This window comes from Lacerta agilis, chromosome 1, assembly GCF_009819535.1.
Source record: "Lacerta agilis isolate rLacAgi1 chromosome 1, rLacAgi1.pri, whole genome shotgun sequence".
NCBI classification, from domain to species: Eukaryota; Metazoa; Chordata; class Lepidosauria; order Squamata; family Lacertidae; genus Lacerta; species Lacerta agilis.
Window position 1 is genome coordinate 110,971,304 of NC_046312.1, and position 21,721 is coordinate 110,993,024.

At 41.9% G+C, this 21,721-nt stretch overlaps 1 protein-coding gene across 3 annotated transcripts in view; it reads left to right on the forward strand.

The window, feature by feature from the left end:
- The first annotated feature begins 950 nt into the window (after nt 1–950).
- CWC22 (CWC22 spliceosome associated protein homolog) overlaps nt 951–21,721 on the forward strand; it is a 34,114-nt gene continuing 13,343 nt past the window's right edge. The window contains exons 1-14 of one of the 3 annotated variants that reach the window (XM_033167106.1): nt 951–1,075; nt 2,206–2,330; nt 4,372–4,439; nt 4,866–4,982; nt 5,159–5,398; nt 7,206–7,334; nt 10,066–10,234; nt 11,968–12,021; nt 13,150–13,285; nt 13,370–13,576; nt 13,694–13,756; nt 14,314–14,421; nt 16,490–16,571; nt 18,396–18,456. In XM_033167106.1, coding sequence (XP_033022997.1) covers nt 2,304–2,330; nt 4,372–4,439; nt 4,866–4,982; nt 5,159–5,398; nt 7,206–7,334; nt 10,066–10,234; nt 11,968–12,021; nt 13,150–13,285; nt 13,370–13,576; nt 13,694–13,756; nt 14,314–14,421; nt 16,490–16,571; nt 18,396–18,456 — 1,461 coding nt within the window. In that variant the 5' untranslated portion in view covers nt 951–1,075; nt 2,206–2,303. Of the gene's footprint in view, nt 1,076–1,228; nt 1,265–2,077; nt 2,100–2,205; nt 2,331–4,371; nt 4,440–4,865; nt 4,983–5,158; nt 5,399–7,205; nt 7,335–10,065; nt 10,235–11,967; nt 12,022–13,149; nt 13,286–13,369; nt 13,577–13,693; nt 13,757–14,313; nt 14,422–16,489; nt 16,572–18,395; nt 18,457–21,721 lie in introns of those variants that run through there. The other 2 variants (XM_033167116.1, XM_033167125.1) reach the window with 2 other exon arrangements.

The window sequence follows — 21,721 nt, forward strand, 5'->3', positions numbered from 1 at the left end:
AAGAAAATGCAAAGGGTAGCATTCTTGCAGTGAAAGAGCGTGCTGCTTCATCAGCAAAATGGGTTACAGCTATAGCATCTAAGCAGACGGTTGTTATATTTTCTCCTATGAGATAGGTGTTAAAAGTGCTTCCGACAGACTGTTGAATTGGGACAATTTCATCAACATCTCACTGTGTTTAAATAAAAATGCTAATTAGCAACCCTAGCATATTCAGCACAGACAAGAGTTGTTTGAAAAACAGCTCACTGAAAGGACATACAGTTATCGTTCTTTTAATATCATTCTTATTTCTTTTGATTATTATCTGCATTTCAGGTTAGATGTGGGGCTTTTTGAGCTACGGGTCCTTCCCCCTCCCGTCGAGTCTGGTTGCAAAACGTTAAGATGGCAACCTTTCTTTTTTTACTTGAAAATATGAAATATAAATGGAACAAAAATAAAGTCGTTACAATGACTTAACATCCTTTTGTAGCCCAGCGCTTGCCATGTTTAACATCATCTCTGTGAGGCAGGCTGAGACGTTCAGCAAAAGTCACAGGCTGCTACCACTGCAATTCTATTTCTACTTCAATGGGAATTGACGCTTAAATGAGAATAAGCCCTGTTGAACATATAATGGGGGTTGCCACACCTGTGGGCACAATGGTACCCTCGAGGATTCGTACAACTCGACAGGTGGAACGCCCCAAGGAATGCTGGGAAGCGTGGCCGACGCCGCCCGCAAAGGATGCCGGGAACTGTAGCTTCATTAAGAGCCGCTGGAAAAGATCCACCTTCGCTGTTAACAGCCGACTTGGTGACGTCAGCGCCCGCCTCCTCCCCCTTCCCAAAGGCTCCCGCGCGGGGCCGGAATATCGCCTCATAAAATGGGTACCGCTCTAACTAAACATTCATTCATAGATAGATATATAGATAGATAGATATCCCGAGAGCAGGAGAAAGAAGCCCAACGGCTCCTCCCCGCCTCACCCGCGCGCCCGGAAGTCTCGTCTCGGACCAGGCCTGCGAGGCAGCGGAAGTGACGTCGTGGCCATATATGGGCGCATGTTATGGCGGACCCCGTGAGGCAGAGGTAAGTTTTAAGGAAGGGGAGCGGGGCGGGAGGGAGCATAGACTTCTCCTCTCACACCCCTCCCCTTAGAATCTTCGGTTCTGCTCGGTTCTTTCCCCCTTCCTCCGATTTATCGCGGGAACGGCGGGGGGGGGGCAGGGGAGGGTGGCGCGTTCCTCTCGGCCGCTGCTCTTCCTGGCCTTCGATTGGGTAAGGGCGGAAGGCCGACTCCTTCGCTTCTCCTCTGACTCCTGGCGGGGCGGCTCTTCTACGGCTCCCGACACGCGTGTGGGCGCGCGTTCTCACGTGAACGTGCCCAACGAGGCCGGGTCCTGGCCCCTTGTGGGGATTGTCAGCTGGCTGGCTGTCTTGTCGCCCTGCCACAATGCCCTGTGGGGTTGTGTCAGCCGGCTTCTCTCCCTTCCTTCAAGAGCAAAAAGCAGCTGCCAACTCGTGCTCCCCTTGCTGGCGGGCTCGCACTCCCCCCCCCATCTCCCCTTTTGGGGCTGGTGGGGTTTGGTGGCCTGCCAGCATCTGGGGGGTTATGGGTCCCCCCCCTTGAGGCACACACCTTTGTATTTCCACATGTCACCACCAGCCCCACCTCAGGAAACCTAGAGTTTTGTATAACTTTACTGATTTTACTGGAGGCTTTTGCAGCTGCTTATTCTTTTTCAGGATCTATGTGCCACTTGATCAACAAAAAACAAATTAATGTTTTATTGCACTTGTTATTTCAGGCTGTATGTTGCCCTAGGCTTTTTTTCTTTTTTTTTGCACGGAAGGGCGGCTTGTAAACGGACCAAAGAAGTACAGCTTTAGTTCTAGTCATGATGTTAACAACCGCCCTGTTTTAGAGATACCTGTAGCATATAGCGATGGTGGCTGACAAGTGGTGTCATCTGCATATTTGTTGTCTTACTTCCCTGTAGGTTAATTACAAAGGATAATTGTTCAGATACTTAACTTACAAAACTCTGCAAAGTGATGGTACTGTACTAGCTTCAAAAAGACACTAACCAAATTCATTTGTTGTACAAACCAGGTGATTTAATTTTTGTTAGTAGAAATACTAGCTTGCTTAGGTCTGCTTTATTTTCAAAATGCTCTTTAGCAATTTCAGAAAGTCTCGTCTTTTTTCTCCTTTCTAGATGAGCTATTTTTGCTGGAAGAATAGCAGGATTTCCCCATATTGATTTTTGTACATTGACATTAGTAATTCAGAGCTTGAAGTGGATTGACAGAAAAAATGAAGAGTGGAGTAGCACAGATAAATGTAAGTATTTTAAAGAGTATGCTCTGTGGTGGCTCCAGGATTTGGGGGCATTCTCAGACAAGACAGTGAGTCCACATCACCTAGTCTGCATGGTGGTGCTGTGGTCTAAACCACTGAGCTTCTTGGGCTTGCTATTCAAATCCATGTGATGAGATGACCTCCCATTGCTGTCCCAGCTTCTGCCAACCTAGCACTTCAAAGGCACACCAGTGCAAGTAGATAAATAGGTATCGCTGTGGCGGGAAGGTAAACGACATTTCTGTGCACTCTGTTTTCCGTCATGGTATTCCATTGCGCCAGAAGCAGTTTAGTCATGCTGGCCACATGATCTGGAAAGCTGTCTGTGGACACACACCAGCTCCCTCTGTCTGAAGCGAGATGAGTGCCGCACCTCATAGTCAAATTCAACTGGACTTAACTGTCCAGGGTCCTTTACCTTTAACTTTTTACCTGGTGATGGTAACTCCTGCTTTCCAGAGATAGATGGCAGAGGAACCATAGTAGCTGCATATACAGTACAGTGGTACCTTGGGCTAAGAACGTAATTCGTTCTGGAGGTCCGTTCTTAACCTGAAACTGTTCTTAACCTGAGGTACCACTTTAGCTAATGGGGCCTCCCGCTGCTGCTGCGCCACTGCCACACAATTTCTGTTCTCATCCTGAAGCAAATTTCTTAACCCGAGGTAATGTTTCTGGGTTAGCGGAGTCTGTAACCTGAAGCGTCTGTAACCTGAGCTACCACTGTATTGGCCCTTAGCTTCCATGTAAAATATGGGAAGCTGTTCTGTACCAGGTCAGAACATGCGGTAAAGAATTGTTCATGTTGATTGGCAGCTTTCTCAACCCAACATGGATACCAGAATTGAACCTGGGGGACCTTTTGCATCCAAAGCATGTGCTTTGCGAATGAGCTGTGATTCTTTCCTCGTATAAGAGCTACATGTATATGCGATCAATACACATTCTACTTTCACACATAGTGGTGTGAATATTTTCCCCAACACTCTGTAGGTAAGCAGGCATAAGTGAAACAGTTTGAGCCTATGAAAGAATGTATCATATGAACAAAAGCTAGCCATTAAATGTCTTATCTCTTTTTCGCTCTTTCTGTAATATAAAAATGGCATTTTCATGTCTAATATGGATGTGGCATTTTGTGGAAAACAGAATCCTAAAGATGGTATCTAGATACAGGGGTAAGAGGGTTTCACAAATAATGGCCTTTCTCCCCTGTTCCGTTAAAGCATTCGTTTTCTCAGTTGGATGCTGTCTTTTCTGTTTGGGACTTAGTGAATTGTGAGAATCGAGTTGATATCAAATACTGACAAATACCTGGGTGTGAAGGGGAATAGGGACTACTCAATGAAGTAGTTCTGTTCCTTCAAGGACTTCTGACTGTGCAACAGAATCACTCTTCCCTCTCCACGCCATGTGCACCCCCTAAATCTGTTCTGAGAAACTACTTTGCTGGATGCTGTCCTTTGGTGATATACAAAAACAGCTTGCATAAAATGATGGTGGCAGCACAGCTGGAGTTCCTGTGTCCTGCATTGCACCACTTTTTAAGAAAATACAGTGGCTAGAATCCAAGCAACCCTCTATCTGAGTGCAAAGTGCTTTGGCTTATAATGGAAGGAGTTGCTTTTTTAATTTTCAAACTGAAACCCTTTGTGGCAGCAAATCCCCTTTCAGAGCATTCATCAGTTGTGTGGAGCAGCTTTACTGGGGTGTGCAAGGAAGCTGCAGTTGGAAAAGTTTTGTTAAGTGACTGGAAGTTGTATAAACATTCATTTAGTTTCTATGTAAACTAAGGATTTTACTTTAATGGGACAAGTACTTTGGAATGCTCTCCCATCAACATAAGTTGTGCACCTATAATTTGATATTTCATCTCCTAATGAATGAAATGTTTTTGTTTCTCCAAGCATCTTTAAGAGAAGAGGGTTTGAAAAGACTGTTACAAATAAATCAAATACTGTTTTTTGCATCCTGGCTGGTACTTCTCATCCTTGAAATATCTTAATTTATTTTGTATTTAAAGTCCGGTTCTAGTTATGAAAGAAAGGAAGATTACAATCCTCGCCAGAGAAGTTCTTCTCCAGAAGACAGGTATAAACATTTTTTTAAATGATGAGTTAATGTAGTTAACATTTGATAGAAAGCAACATGGGTGCGGGGAGAAGTATTTTCCTATTATTATAATAGCTCTGAACCTAATTAAAGCAATAGCAATATTTGGGTTTCAGACTTTTGGGGAATAAATATCATGTGTGTTCTGTTTTAAGCAATGAAAACGAAGATCAGTATCGCAACAGGCAAATAATTTTTGGAGAGAGAGTAAGTTTGAACTAGTTTGAGGATGGCATGCAGGGGAGAAGAGCAGCTGGGAAACCCTTTGCACTAGCAGGAGTCCTTGTGCTGGCTCCAGCCCCTAGCTTCGAAAGCTGTGTGGTGTCCACAGATACAACAATGGGGGGGGGAAGAGATTTTATGTTTATAAATAGCTGCTAACTTTTGCTCTCAATCTCTGCATAGGCACAGGGAGCGTCAAAGGTCTCAGTCACCACAAGGCAAAAGTCATTCAGATTACAGGAGATCTGACCAAAAACATTCCGAAAGGGGACGTTATGGAGACAAATACACCGAATCAAGGTGAATGTCTGGAGCTGGTAAAAACAAACACTAAAATGTTCAGGTTGCAGTCGGTTGCTTCAGTTCTCGAACGTGATTTTTAAGCAAAATCAAAGCTACAGCATGTTACATACTAATGTCTGTGATTGGCAGCTGTTTCTGTGCTTAATAAATCTTTGGAATTTTCTGTCTATTAGCGGGAGAGAGAGGTATGAAAGAGAGAGGGAGTCTGACTGGAGAAAGTACCGAAGATCCCCTTCGCCTGACAGAAGAAATGCAGCTGAGAGAGCAACACCACAGAGCTCTCTTTCCCATGAGGAACCCCCTCCAAAGAAGAAGAAAGAGGATTTGGATCCAATTCTCACCCGCACTGGGGGTGCCTACATTCCTCCAGCCAAGCTTCGGATGATGCAAGCACAAATCACTGATAAAAATAGGTGGGTCAAACGAACGCATTTCACATTTGTGCTTAACTGATGAATAGTATTGGGCAAGATATTATTTAAAGGTGGAGAGAAGAACAAAACAGTACAAGAGTTAGTACTTCCTCCTTGTCTCTCTGACACACATATACGCACATACCCCTTTTGTGTAACATCTTGCCCATTGAAAAGTTCAGAATTAAAAAGTTTGCCACAATTTTGTGACATTCTGGTTGGTCCTAATAAAGATAGTGCTCAGCTGTCGACTGGGTAATTTTGAACCGGCCCTGCCCAAAAACCTTGTAGAAATTGGCTAACCAGGAGCTGCCATCTTAGAGGGAAGAGACAGAACTGAGATGGCAAGGCTGGCTGCAGACATGCTCAGCACACCCATTGAAATGAGTAATGACCCATTCACTACAGTGAGTCTACTCTGACGCTGGTGGCGCTGTGGTCTAACCCACTGAGCCTCTTGGGCTTGCCGATCAGAAGGTCGGTGGTTCGAATCCCTGCGATGGAGTGAGCTCCTGTTGCTCTGTCCCAGTTCCTGCCAACCTAGCAGTTCAAAAGCACGTCAAAGTGCAAGTAGATAAATAGGTACCACTGCAGCGGGAAGGTAAACAACATTTCTGTGCGCTTTGGTTTCTGTCACGGTGTTTTGTTGCGCCAGAAGCGGTTAAGTCATGCTAGCCACGTGACCTGTGGACAAACACCTGCTCCCTCAGCCTGAAAGCGAAATGAGTGCCCACCCCATAGTTGCCTTTGACTGGACTATACCTTTGCCTTCTGACTAACTTTCGATCCAGCCCTTAAGAGGGTACAGAGAGAGCAGGGTGGTAACCCAGCTGCAAGTTAGCCTGAGTGGCGGTAGAGACATATGTTGTTTGCTGAGAGGGACCTTTTTGGCCTCTGAAGTGTGAAATGTTAAGACAGTTTAACTTCATTTCGAAGTCACCTTGGGAGTTTCAGATAACCCAAAAACAAACCTGTGTGTATCAAAATTGGTCATTCTTTGGAACTTTTGACTTCACTTTTTGGTACCTGCTAAAAATATTTTTGTTTAGTCAAGCCTATCCAGACATATAGAAGCTGTTACGTGTTTTAATCTTGTTTTTGCATATTGTTGATACAAATTGAGTGTTTTAAATGTTTGTCGGAAACTATTTTTTGCTGATATGTTATTGTTTTATTATTTTTGTAAATGGCTTTGAGGTTTTATTACAATTGAGTGGTGTGGAAATGTTACGAAATAAATGACAAATGCTTCAGGTTCTACAGTATACAATTCTGGCATTCATCACATGAGAATAAAACCAAAGGTTTAAACAGAATTAATAGAATCAGAATGTTGAGTTGGAAGGGACCATGAGAGTCATCTAGTTCAACCCCCTGCATCTCTGGAATCTTTTGCCCCTTGTGGGGCTCGAACCCACAGTCCTGAGGTTAAGAGTCTCATTCTCTACCGACTGAGCTATCCTAGCTGCTGGGAGCCCTGATTTGTTCTGGACATGCCAACCATATGTGTGAGGCACACTGGGATGAGATGCAAATGGGAGAAGTTGCCCTTCCTGGTTGTCTCTTCCTGGTTTCCTTATTCTTATTATTGCAAAAGACATCACTATTCGGTGGTGTAACTATTCTGAAAATCATTTACTCTTGTAAAATTGAAGTGAAAAGAGCAGGTAGATACTTATTTTTGCACACCGTTCTTGCAATACGCTAACTGAAAAGTGCTATTGTGTATTTGGTATTCTAGCTGAATAAGCAAATACATTCCTTTCTTGTTCTCTTAATTTTTATCAATGATTTGTTTTGAAAACAGTTTAGCATATCAAAGGATGAGTTGGGAAGCGCTGAAGAAATCCATCAATGGTCTCGTCAACAAGGTGAACGTTTCAAATATTGAGAATATTATCCATGAGCTTCTTCAGGAAAATATTGTCAGAGGAAGGTAAGCATCAAGTTCTTGATATACAGTCTTTCTTCTGCTCTTTCTGATAGTTATTGACTAAGCCTCAAGTAAATTGTTAGAAGTAGTCTCTGATTTTCTCTTGGTCAGCTGCTGTTTGAGTCATGTTAGGATTTTCATTTTAAATATGAATGACTTGTTGAGGGTTTGCAGAAAGATCAAAGTATAATCCTGTGCAGATTTACCTAGGAGTAAGTCCCTTTGAACTTAGAAGGTTTTGATCATACTTGGTTTTAAAGGCTTTTTCACTAATGAAAAATTTGATGTATGGTTGAAACCAGGCTTTCCAAAGCAAACGTACCAAGTGATTTCTGTTTGTGTGTTGCATAATTATTATTTTAAAAAAAGATTTTACTTTCTAATCGATAATTTTGCTGCAAAACTTTAGGAAATATGTTTTCATCTTGTTATAGTTATTTTTTTTAAGAAAAATAAGTTATGAAATATTTTCTTGGTTTACAAAAGTGCATGCCTTGTCTCTCAGGTTGTATAATCTTTATTTTTTACATTTGAAGTGAGACGTTAATGTTGTATACAGAATAAAGTTGGAGAGAAGGATGGAGTGGTAATGCTTGGTGTATATGTAGGGTTTTTATCTCAGCTTCACTTAGGTAGGTTCTCTCTATTCATTATATTTCCTTGGTAGTGAGAGGTTGAGGGAGTTTTCTGATCCATGGTAATGAGCATGGTTTGTGGCCACTAGAACGCCTAGGGCAGGAACTGTTAATGTTTTGGCTACATGATATTTTACAAAAAGAAAGAAAAGTGAAGATGTCAAGAATGAACCTGGGGCTTTCTGCATGCAGAGCGTTTACCATTTAAGTGTGCCATGCATTGCAAAGTTACTGTCTTAAACTACTTGGGTTTTCCTTCAATATAAGCCAGCAGTGCTGCTCTGCTGACTGCTCCTGGCTCCTGGATCACTACAGATCGAGGGACCAGTTGGTGTGAACTATAAATTTTATAAATCGAGTGTAGTGGTTTGAGTGTTGACCAGTGACCAAAGAAAATTATCTGCTCCTTGGGTATCTTTGGTCTGGTCACTCTCAGCCTGACCTGTTTGCTGCCCTGAGTTCCTTGGAGGAAGAGTGGGATACAAACACAACCAATACCTTGCAGAGTTCAATCTTCTGCAAAAGTAGGACTTGTGATTAAATCGCCCGCTTCTTGTTCTCAAGAGCCCTTCCACTGATTTTTCCAGGAAATTGCAATCAAATGGAAATAAGACCCAGATTCCATACTGTATAACGTTTGCTCCTGTAATGGAGCGTTTGACCATTTGGGCTCCCACTCTCTTAAGTCATGATTAGCGGCACGGGGAAGTGACTGTTCAGTCACAGTTACTCCTTCTGTAGAGGAGTAAGTGGAATCTGTAGTGGCATCAAATGAACTCCTAATCCAGGAAGATCCTCTCCTGACAGATTCCCTAAGTACGGTGATTAAAACATAGATTGTCAGCAAACATTTTTCTGCAGGATGTCAGTGGCTTGGTAAATATCTACCGTCATGAAAATAACTAAGTGCTTTAATTGGGAACCAATTATATTTGCTGTAATTGACTCTTGCATCTTTAACATTCACACACCACTGGTTTTCAGATATCATGTTTCTTTGAGAATACATTTTGTGTGTGTGCTGTAGCTGTGCCATTTTTCTAAAGGATCCATACAGCAGGATTGTGTTATTGTTTCCTTAAAGGCACATGGGCAATAATTTGGGCTCCTTCTTGCCTTTATTTTTTAACAAAATATTTTATAGTAATATTCTCCAGTAGAGCAATGATTATGTTTTTACGATAATAGTGCTGCAGTTGGTTTTTCCTAAGTCTGTATTCTTGGAAAAAAGAAGTAGATTGTGAAACGAAACTTAATCTGTTAAATGGAAACATTAATGCACACTTGAATAATTGAATTGTAGTTCTCAAGTGATTTGGGAATATTTCCAATAATGTTTACTTGTCACTGATTAGTATGAGAAGGTTTTTGTTTTGTTTTTTAGAAGTGATTTTTATCAGCAACTCTTTCTTCTTGAAACATGATTGTAGATTAATCTGGTCTATTCACAGAATAACATCTGAGCTTTTGAAAGGCTAATTTTAATACAGACATGTATTGGGGGATAGTGGAGGAGGAAAGAAGATGGAAATCCAAAAGCATATGAGCTGGGAGACCTGCTCCCTGCCTTGCAGGCCTTTTTCCACCTGGCCTGGGAGGGTGGGGCACGGACTGACTCCAGCTACAAAAGCTGCGGCTGCTAAACAGACTCTCGGGTTGGAGTGTTGTTTGAAGGTGTTGTCTTGGGGGCAGGGTTGTTGTTGTTGTTGGGTTTTTGTATCTTTATTTTAGATCTTGTTGTGATTTATATGGAAATCGTTCCGTTTGGTTGTGTATTTTTAAAAAATGTTTTAGTCTTTATTTATAACCCCTTTCATTATGTTGTTATGTATTTTCTTCCATGTTGCAAGCTGCCGTGAGCGTGGTTTGAACTGTGGAAAGGTGGCAAGCAAATAAAATAATGTTTGTATGTATAAGTTAGCATTATCTAGCTGTCGATGGTGGTTCCATGTTGATGGAATTGAGTTCCAGAATAACGCAATCTAGAAAAGTCACCGGCCACCCTCAAGCTGCTGGGATAAATGCTACTGTACAAATCACATAGCTTTTGTTTAGTTTTTGGTAAAGCTGCTTCAGCACGTCTGTATTTTCATTCATAGGGGATTGCTATCAAGATCTATTTTGCAAGCCCAGAGTGCTTCACCTATCTTCACTCATGTTTATGCAGCGGTTGTAGCAATCATCAATTCAAAGTTTCCAAATATCGGAGAACTGATTCTCAAGAGGCTCATTTTAAATTTTCGCAAAGGGTATAGAAGAAATGATAAGGTATGTATTATTACCACGCAGGTGATAGGGTAAGATTTATTGTGCTTCTCTCTTGCTTATAGCCTGAATACTGTTATGGGGAAGTGTCATTGTGTTCACTGAGATTTATTTCTGTGTTAGTGTATTTAGGATTTAAGTACAAATTATGTGGGTATTTAGGATCTGAGTACAAATTATGTGGGTATCAGGAGAGCTGAAAGTCACAAAATGTCTGGAAATTTTGAGACCATGGGGAGAAAGCGGGCACTGGGGGCAGGGAGAGAATAAATGGGGGAAATGGGGAAATCTGATATAAGTAGTACTTATTTTCTTATTAATTCTAAGTTAATTTTACTGCTTTAAGAACATAATATTTAATGGCTTGGATCAAAAGGTTTCTTGTGCTAACAGAAAGGCAGTAACACTTGCACAAAATAGACTCTTGGGGGTGTTTAGTAAGAGAGCCAGGGTCTGTTATGGGGAGAGTAACTATGACAGAGTTCTTTCCTGCTTTCAACCCATTTGATACAACTTAGCACAATTTCCCCCCTCTTTTCTATATTTATTACATTTTAAATTATAAATTCCTTAAATTTAACATTCAGAGTAAGTCCAAATACGTTCAGTGCAGAGATGGAGTAGGAAGCTGTTGCACCCTAAGGTGCCAAGTATTTGTTGGAACTTGTTGGCTTGAAAAAGAAAGAATTTAAAATGGTAACATAGTAAGCAGAACAGTGTTCTTATTACATGGGCTTAGAAACAGCCCCTCCAACCAGCATTTTCCAGAAGAAGTTATACAGCAAGCTCTGTAATTCCATGAGGTAACAGTGAGGTGGCTATTTGTATCAAAAGCTATAATCCCTCTTTCAAACTGTTTCCACATCTCTTACAATAAGTAGTTTCTATCTACCAACACGTTTGCATTTGAATTGTACGTATCTTCAGTATACTGTACAGCGTTTGTAACTTCCTCCTGCTGTAGATTATCTTACATAGTTATTCTAGAAAACATTTTGAGGGAGTAAAGCACTGCTAAAAACAATCTTTTAACCATGGCTCTCCCTTATATGCCAATCTAGTAAAAATGGTTTGTGAAAACACCCCTACAAAATAAGACTGCAGTTGACTTCGTCCTGATAACCAGTCCCCCCAAAAAGCGGTTTTCTGAAATAAGGCTACATCGAGTTAAAATGATTCCACCTTAACAATGTTGTTGTGTGACTAGGAAAGTGCTCTGTGTAGCATCATTTCTACATAAAAAATGATACTGGACTTGATCTCCTAAGTAATGAGAATCCAATAGTGCCAGATCATCTAAAAGTTTCCTAAGCTCTCATCTGCAGCAAGATACATTATTTGCAGCTTCCGCAAAGCTTGTTGTCTGAGCTCACTGCATGGCAAATATCCTGAAACGACCTACTTCCATTTAATCTTCATCACCTGTTCATTGCAAAGTAATCCTATGTTTGGAGTAAGACAAATAGTCATCAGATGCATGTTTGTGGTGCGAGTTGTAGCCTTCCTGAGGAAGAAGGGGGAGTTCCGGCACATCTCCTTTCTTATCTGCCCGAAATAACAGTAATAAGAATAATGCCAGCAAGAGAAAGCCCTTCAAATGATTCGTGCAAGTCACATAGAACCTTTGGGGTAGTTTGGGATTTAAAGCCATACTAATAGTCATATCACTTGCAGTAATATCTATGAAATGGACATATCACTTGCAGGAATACGTAGCTTTGCATTTTGTTTTGCAGCAACTTTGCCTGACAGCTTCCAAGTTTGTGGCACATCTTATGAATCAGAATGTGGTAAGATGCTGTGTACTACTGATAATATATTTGCAGGGATTTTGGCTTTTAACATTGCAAGGGTTTGTGATGGGATTTTGTCATCAAATATGTTTATGGCATTTGCATTCCTCCCCCATAGTTTAATGCTATGTGGGCAGCTTTCAGTAAATAAATAAGAAAGCACTTTAAATGGAATATAGAACTATAAAAGCAAAATACAAAAAGAAAAGAAAAATACCCAACTTATTGTACCATGGCTCTTGCTAAATATTACTTGCAAACCTTTGGGCGGACTTTCCCAACTCACATTAGCCGTGGGCAGCATGACCTAGTGGTCAGGGATTACAAGCCGCTTATGCATGTTCAATATGTGAGCGACTGTGTATTGCACCAAACCCGGAAGTGACGTGGAAACAACATAATGATGTCACTGAAGCTTCACTAAAAGGGCAGAACGGGGTGTTTGCAGGCTTTTCCACTGGCTTTTCAATTATACGTTATTTCACCAACGCGCACAGTGCCTCAGAACGTAACCCCCACATAAACATGGGGGGGGGATGCCTATATTATGTTATTCGTCAATTTATATGCCACCCAACTGCTAAGATGGCTTCTAAATGGTTGATCCACCATCATCTTGGTGAACGATGATGGTCATATTCCCGACAACAACTAGAAATTTTGGGTTTTTCTCTGTTTGGTTTTCCGTTGGTTCTAATGTACATGCTATTTATTGTTGTACATCGTTTTGAGTTACTTTTGTAAAAAAAAACAAGTGACCAATAAGTAGTAGTAGTAATAATAATAATAATAATAGTAATAAAATATTGGGGCACCAGGTTGGACAAGGCTTATTTAGAGAGCTATTTCAGGCACACCAATATGCCAAATGGGGATTGACTTTAAGCAGTAAGTTATTTAGCCTAAACTGCTCTTGTCACTCACATGAGCGGCAAAGTTGGTTGGAGGGCTGCCCTTTAAGAAGCACACCCAAAGCTCCTTTTGGGACGCTTAACTTGTAGTGCCTTTCTCTGAAATGGTGCTACGCTTGTTTTGTCGACGACATATGTCAGATACATGCAGTCAAGGAATTTATTTTGTAAAGACAAAGGAACTTATTTGTGTTGTCACCTTCTTCCTGCTAAGGCTCACGAGGTTTTATGCTTGGAAATGCTCACATTGCTTTTGGAGAGACCGACAGATGACAGCATTGAAGTAGCAATTGGCTTCCTAAAGGAATGCGGCCTCAAATTGACCGAAGTGTCTCCTAGGGGTGTTAATGGTATGTATTCATTGCTGCTGTATTTCCTTCCTGACCATTAGTTTTGGAGGAATTAGATTCACCTCAGTTTTTTTCTCCCCGCAGCCATCTTTGACCGCCTTCGTCATGTCCTGCATGAATCTGAAACCGACAAGCGAGTTCAGTACATGATCGAAGTCATGTTTGCCGTGCGTAAAGACGGGTTCAAAGATCACCCGATCATTCCAGATGGACTGGATCTTGTGGAAGAAGAGGATCAGTTTACCCATATGCTGCCTTTGGAAGATGACTATAATCCAGAAGATGTTCTTAGTAAGTATGAGTAAGGAATGTTGGAATGAACTTTTCAGTTTGAATTCTTCGTTTCATTTCATTTTTTTTAATGGCCCTGCTCTAATTTTGGTGTCTTGTTTTTCTGTTTCTGTGAAGATGTGTTCAAGATGGATCCAGATTTTATGGAGAACGAAGAGAAGTACCAAACTCTGAAGAAAGGTATGTACGCCTAGCTAATTTGAGTTTGCACAGCTGTTCTAATGCAGGGATGGAGAGCCATCAGCTGTTAGGCGGGGAGGCTGAGCAGCCACAGCAAAGCCTATGGCTTGTGAGGAGACCCTCCCCTGAGCCCAAAGAGGATGTCCTCTTTGGGTTCTGGCGAATCTCCTCACAAGCCACAAGGACTTTGCAGCTCTCATCCCCACCTCCGGGTTCCTACATGTGCGGTCACCCGCAAGTGGGGAGTTGCTGCTTCCCACACCCCTCAGTGAACCCTTACTATCCTGTCTTAGCACTCCAGTCTTATGTATTTAAAGTTCTAATTCCTGTGGTTTTCTGGGAAACCTGCTATGCAGTCCTGTGCATGTCTACTCAGCTGTAGGCTCCATTGAGTTCACTGGGACTTACTCTCAGGCAACTGAGCAAGACTGCAATGTTTCTTGTTTCGATGTTGAAGCATCTTCTTCCATATACATGAGTTTCTGATATGGACCAGCTCCTCTTAGCAACCCAGCCTGGTATTGATGTTCACTTAAACATGTTTTTTTCATTTGTAGAAATCCTTGACGAAGGTGACAGTGACTCAGAAAGTGGTCAGGATGCTGGAAGCAGTGAAGAGGAGGAGGAAGAGGATGATGATAAGGAGGAGGGGGAGGATGAAGAAGGTAAAGATGCAATTTAAAGAAACAATTTTATGGACTCCTCACCACTGTGGAACTTAGTGTGACAAAACAGTAAACTGATTTTAGTTAATATTAAAATGTTTCTTCTATTTACTCCATTGCAACTTCGTTGGCCATTATACAAATAGTGCATGTCCCATAGCCTCTGCCAGACACTATTTGCATTTTGGGGTGGTAGCAATAGCAAGGCTGAATTTAGAGGACTGCATTCATAGTACATTCTTTAGTTGCCCTTACCCTTCTAAATGGCAACCCAGCCAGATGAGTGGGGTATAAATAATAAAATTATTATTACTGTTACTATTACTATTAAATCAGGACATTTCCAATATTTTATCTTCATGAAATCCTTCAATCCAGTTGTTGTTTGCTTAAGTTTGGACCTAGAAAGTCCAGTGGGAAGTGTTGTTTTTTTTAAACTTAGCCAACAGATTCCTCTTCCATGTCACAATCTGCATTTTGAAAATCCTCTCATCTTCAAAAGTGGTTTGCTATTTGATGTGAGGCACTGGTGTTTGATAAGCCCAAACCCAATGCTTCCCTGGGGTTTCAAAGCTACCTGTGTGGGTTTTTGTTCCAACCTTTGACTTCCTTCAAATATCAGTGGTAGGTTTTTTTACCATTTGTCTGTGTTGTCATAATGAAATTACGCACACTTTGTGGGTTTTTGTCTTGAATTGTAGCAGGGTTTCCTGTCTCTCTCTCCCCCCCCCCTTTCCTGGTACAGGTTAATTCTTTGTATAATTCTTAACGCTATTTCTAAAAGGTGGTTTTTATTTTCGTGTGTTTGTCTTCGTCTTTTTCCTTTCCTCCCAAGCGTGGATGTATTTCATGCCTCCTTGGGATTCCTCTGAGTCTCTTCCTGGTTTCCTTAAATGCTTTGTAAGCATATTCTCAGTCTTTCTTACTCTGGAAATGTGAGATGCGGCATATAGCATGTTTGCCAACAAGCTGATAAAATGGAGTTGTTGCAAGCAGAGAGAGGCTGGATTGAGTTTACAAACAAACTTTTGAGACAGGTCTTTAGCATTTTCAGACTCTTTCAGAGTGCGCTGTCTCCAGCAACACTGTTGGGAAAGGAAAATAAACTTTTGCTTCCAAATGAAAAAATGGCAATTACAGCACCCTGCCATTACTTGCATTGCTCGTATGGAAAATCTGAAATCCACCCCCATAAACTGTAGGGCATTAATTCATTTCAGAGCAGCTAGTTTAGGTCTTGGTTCCTGCATGACCAGCCAGATATACCGCTCTGTTTGTAGGCCTAAACCATGGAATTATTACCAATACAAGAGAATTATCTCATCCTCTCTCTCCCCCCCCCCCCTGGTCTTCCCAAACTGTCACAGGTTTTAACCATTAATCTCAATATGAAACCAGATTTACATTCCTAAATCACAGCTCCTTTTTAAAATTAATGAGGCAAGGCTCGTTAAGCAGTATTTGGTTGGTTTCCATGCACGAGGACACTTGATAGGTTTGATATGCCTTTGTTGTGCTGTGATCAGGGCTGGGTGATGCCTGGTTTTCAACATCATCAGCTAAACATATACTAATGATATATCACAATGTCTGAAATAATGATGTAACTACGTAGAGGTGAATGGGATAATGATCTGGCAACTGCTACTGCTTACGGTACAGAGTAACAGGGGCAGACCGGCTTCACAGTTTTTCCCATATTGCAATTGTTTTACATAGCACGCACACACATCGTGATTTGTGACATATTGCCGTGTCAAATATTACGAAACAGTTATCACAGTGTAGACTTCAAACCAATTTTGGGTGGTGTATCAGTACATTGCCCAGCCGTGGCTGTGAGGGGACACTAAGTCAGGTTGCCTATTCTGCTGGAATTTCAATGCTTTCTTCTTTTAACTTGAAATTAAATCAATGCTGCCTTTATTCCTTCACAAATAGTTTATTTGCATTCATATATTCAATAGTATATAGTCTTTGAAGTAACCAACCATTCCCGATTTTTTTTAAAACCATGAAACCAATGTCTGTCTGTCTCTGTCTCTCTTCCGTGCACCGAATCTTCAAGGGCAAAAAGTGACTATCCATGATAAAACGGAAATCAACTTGGTCTCCTTCCGACGAACCATTTACCTAGCAATTCAGTCAAGGTAAAATGAAACATAATTTTTGTTTGAAATGTGACTCCTTGCACTGTGATTGCAAATACTTTTTGGAAGCCAGCAAGTTTTAGATCAGAGCGGCCCAACTTTATATAGCAAGGGGGCTGCAAGAGTCCTTCGAAATGGAACCTATGGGTTGCATGCTGCCTTGTGTCCGCGAATGGGGCGAGGCCAAAATTTGTCAGGCCCCCCTCCCAGCCTTTGCGCTGTCTTCTCAAAGCCCTGTAAGTGAGGCACTGGGATTTGTGAAGGAGACACAAGGCTCTAGCATAGCCCTAGTGCCCTCACACTTCCTTCCCAAGGCTGGGAAAGAGCTAACTAGGCTTTGGGAAGGAGGAGGGAGGATTCTAGAACCCTGTCAAAGCCCGTGGGCCGCGCATTAGACCACCCTGTTATAGATGCTCGTGTGAGGCAGAATTCTTAGAGCTAAATCTTTAGAATAACATATTTCTCATTGCAATATATGCTGCTATAATGGATCTCTAGGTGAAAACTGAGATGGTATGGCTTAAATGGTATGGCTTTGTTCACACATAAAGCAGAACCATGGTTTAGCACTATGCTGATGACCCCAAACAAGCCTGTTTGATGCATCTCCTTCTCCCACCCAGCTGAGAAGAGAACCTTGTCAGAGTTTAGTTTCCCTTTTTACAGAAGTGTGACTTGGCTTGCATTCAAACCCCGGGATCCTGCTTTAGAACTAGCACTAGTCATTATCCAGTTTCAAATCCTGGGTTATGAAGCTGGCTTTTTAAAGTAGCCAGAGTTTGTTTCAAACCAGGCCTCCCTAGTTTGAACTTAATGCTAAGGATTCCTTTAAATATGACACTAACGCTGGCAAAGTCCTCTGCCCAGTCACATGGGATTTGGGGGTGAAGGTATGAAGAGAAAACTATAAATGGGGTGCTTTGCTCAAGTCCTTTCAGGCTCTTCCACCTAGTACTAAACAGTGATTTAGTGTTATGTATGAGTGTAACCATTTAACGTGTGTGTCTGTCTGTCTGTGTGTAAGAGGGAGAGAAGGAGCACTGAAGAGGTTTGCTTAGTGTAAGGAAACTTGGTTAATTAACAGGATGTTTATAGTGTCCCCCTTTCATCAAATATTAATACTTTCTGTGGGAGGACATTCTGAAACAACATTTTAAGATTTTTCAGAGAAGGACATCATGTTCTCATTTGTTTAATTGCTAGACTTTCTGCTTTCTGTTTAACATGATGTTATAGCAACTGTGACTCACGAATGGGAGTCACCTTGTTTTTAATCTGTCTGAAAACTATTGGTTTTGGCCATAGTTCATATAAAAATGTTAAATGGCTAAAATATATATTTTTTTCAACGCAAAAAAGATTAAAAGTCTGCTGCATTCTTTATACTTTTTAAAATAAAATGACAGATTTTATTTTATTTTTAATGCTGTGGTGGACTTTCAGTTGCCATCTGTAACAGTACTGATCAATACAGTTTTCTTTTTAATGAATTTCTTGCAACTGTGCCCCATGTTAGCATCCAGTGGATCTAAAGTCCATGGAGTAATGATGATTGTTGGGATTAAGTCTGATGAATGAAATGGAGGGAGATTTTGGAAGTTCTTATACTCATAAGGATTCTCACACCCAAAAACACTGAAGCACAGCTGTTTTAATTCTTAGCCTGGAAGACTAGCTGAACCCAGTATTGCTTGGGTATTTCAACCAAAGTCTGTTTCAGGCACACAATATTTAGGCTTTCTAATGCAGAAAATACTGTTGTCAGCATAGAAATGTTTTAAGCTGCTGTGGTACTGGAGACAATTTTTTCCCTCCTTTTTACAGCTTAGACTTTGAAGAATGTGCTCATAAATTGCTGAAGATGGATTTTCCTGAAAGCCAGACAGTAAGTCTTCCTAATTCCTTTTTTCTTTTCTTTTCCATTTCTGGAATAAGCATCTTTCCCCACCCCCCTCATTCAGATATTGACGTAACTAATCATATAGCTAAAATGCAATTAAAGCCGTTTCTTCCAGAGGATGATGGTGATGATTCTGGTATTTATAGCACAGTTGTACCTTGGTTTTCGAACAGCTTAGTTCTCAAAAGTTTCGGCTCCCGAATGCCACAAACCCGGAAGTGACTGTTCCGGTTTACAAACTATTTTTGGAAGCTGAACGTCCGACACGGCTTCCATGGCTCCTGCAGCCAATCAGAAGCTGTGCCTTGGTTTTTGAAAGTCAAACAGACTTCCGGAACAGATTCCGTTCGAGAACCAAGGTACGACTGTAAAGCAAAATTTGGTCATTAACATTGTTGGTTTTCCTTCATACTCCTAACATCCCCTCAAAGTGGAATAAATAAGGTTCTGTGCTTAAAATGGTTTGCTGTGCTGAAATGCAGTTTTGTCGTGAATGAGAAACACTGCAGCCGAGCAGTTCTGAGTGCAAAAGAAAAAAATAGTCCGAGAAAGTTGTATTGTGTGTGTTGTTTTGCTGAAAGAAGTATTAAATTGTATTAAATTGTCCTATGGAGGTTTTGCTCACCTGGAAAGAGAGAAAGTGAAGAAAACCAAAGTTGATAAAGTTCAGAAACATATGCATACTTTCTCTGTGCCCTCCTGGTAGGTCAAGGGATGCACACATATACCGGAACATAAATTGAGCCTGTTGGATCAGCCCATTGGCCCATCTAGACTAGCATACTGTTCTCACAATGGCCAACCAGATGCCTGTAGGAAGCCTGGAGATTTCATGGCGCTTTACAGACCATCTCCACACCCATTGTGGGGGAAGAGAGGTGCCCGGTTCTTCCTTGGCCTCCTCCCCCCTTATGAACGAGTAGCCCATTTCATAGTTCTGCCACATGAGAGCAAAAATTCGCCTGTCGTCTGGTACCAGCCTTGAGGAAGGCACTGGAAGCACCTACTTTCCATTTCCTTATTAACTGCAGTTTATTGTTGAATACCTGAAGTATAATAAACCATGGTCTCTTAGAACAAAGCAGGAGCGTGCCGTTTCTTATTATCATGATTTGTTAGTAAATTGTTACTTTAAATTATCCAGTTTGCCCATTTGGGTCGCAGCAATAAACCACAGTTGGTGGAAAACGGAACGTGGGTGCTTCCATTCTCTTTATGGCTTCACTAGATGGGAGAGGGAGAAGGGACCGCACGAGTTCAAGTCTCATGCCTGCTCATTTGCATAGCATTAAACCAAGACTTTATGCCGTGTCCAAATCATGCTGGATCTTAGGTTTGCACACCGCAAAATCTGTACCCTTTTCTATCCCCATGTCTTCCCACTTTCCACTTATTTTTGTAAGCAGCCTTCTAAATTCATTTCTGCCGGCATAACCGTCACTCTCTTTTGCAGTAGAACTTTCTGCCATTGAAAGCGCAACGTGTATCTGGTTGATCAGGGACATGTTAGGCATATCCCTGTACTGGCTATATATATTGTAAGAAAATGGTCAGCAGAACTAAGCAGATGAGAGGAAGCCAACACAGTTGCCTGTAAACTTTGCCAAGGAACCAGATGCTGTTAGAAGATGCCTTTGACAATTTTGTCTGCTTTCATCTGAGGAACATCCTTGATGCCGAGAGAGAGAGAGAGAGAGAGAAGCGATCTGGTGGTAAAAAACCTTTGGCGTAAATAGAAGCAGGTGGTAGTGATTTTGGATTAAAACCTGAGAGGCAGAATTTAGAAATGGAGAAAGATCTGCAGTTGTAAAACGCTCTGCATCTTCTGCCCTCACTCTTCGGAATTTGCAACTTCGTTACCTGTTTCTGCAGTCAACTGCCTTGAGATGTGTTGATCTTTTGCAGAAAAAAATGGCAACAATGAAAGAACCTTGTTGCACCCAAAGAAATCAAAAATAAGACATTTATATTACTTATAACTAACTTGTTATGTTTTAAGGTGCCACAAGACTTTTCTTTTATTGATAGTTCTTTTTTAGTTGTCCAGCTGGGATAAACACAGCGCTCAGCCTTTAAGCAGAGGCTGGATGGCCATCTGTCATGGATGCTTTAGTTGAGATTCCTGCATTGCAGGGGGTTGGACCAGATGACCTTTGGAGGGTCTCTGTGATTCTAATGGGGGGGGTTATAGCCGGCTAAGTTATACTCAGAGTAGATCCATTGTAATTAATAGATTACTAGTCAGTTATTAATATTAGAAACAGCAGGAGAGAACCCTGTAATTTTTTTATAGCCAGCTTTGGGTATCTTCACCGTAAGGCACGAGCAGCCCCTGCCCTTCTTGCATGGGAAGCCTGGCCATTGATGAGTAACCAATATATTGTGCACCGTGCAAGCACCGGAATTTGTCCTGGCTCAGAATTCACCAGGCTCTAAAACAGTGTTTCCCAAACTTGGGTCTCCAGCTGCTTTTGGACACCCCAGTTTCTACCATTCCTGACCACAGGTCTTGTCAACTAAGCATGATGGAAGTTGTATTCCAAAAAACAGCTGGAGACCCACACTGCTCTAAAATCTCAGCTTTCGTTTATCTTTTGTTCATTTGTCCTGGGCAATACCTGTTGAAATCTAAGAAGCCTCAGAGTGAGGCCTTGTTTGGGCTTATAGTGGTCAAAGAACAGGACTTCAGTGAATAACTCTTTGTCCCATGCACATGACTAGCACAAGGCTAGTGCATGCTTTGTTTATACCGGGTGTCAAATTTGGTGTACCTTGGCACAGGTTTCGTTGGTTTTTTTTGGTTTTTTTTGTAAAGCAGTTTGCCCGCAGTGTCTTTGCAAAGCCTATACAGCAGGGGTCAGCAAAGTTTTTCAGCAGGGGGCCAATCCACTGTCCCTCAGACCTTGTGGGGGGCCGGACTATATTTTGAAAAAAAAGGTCCGGCGGCTGACGCCATTATGGGTGGTCGTGGGTTGCTTCAGCTGCGAAGCACCCAGTTCATCCCGGGGGTCAGGAGCCCTGCAGCCGCATAGCGGGGCTCCGGTTGGGGTGCGGGAAGAGCGTCCCGTGCCCTGGGCTCCCCGGCTGTGCCCGTTGTGGCTCCGAACCCTTCCCCCGCGCCCCCTGTAAAGGGGGAGTGGGGGTGAAGGGACTACGGAGCCGGGCTATAGGGGACATGCCCCAACCGGGATGGAAATGCGGCGGCAAAGCCTGTGATGAGCGTCTAAGTTCTACCTGTCATCAAGGAGCT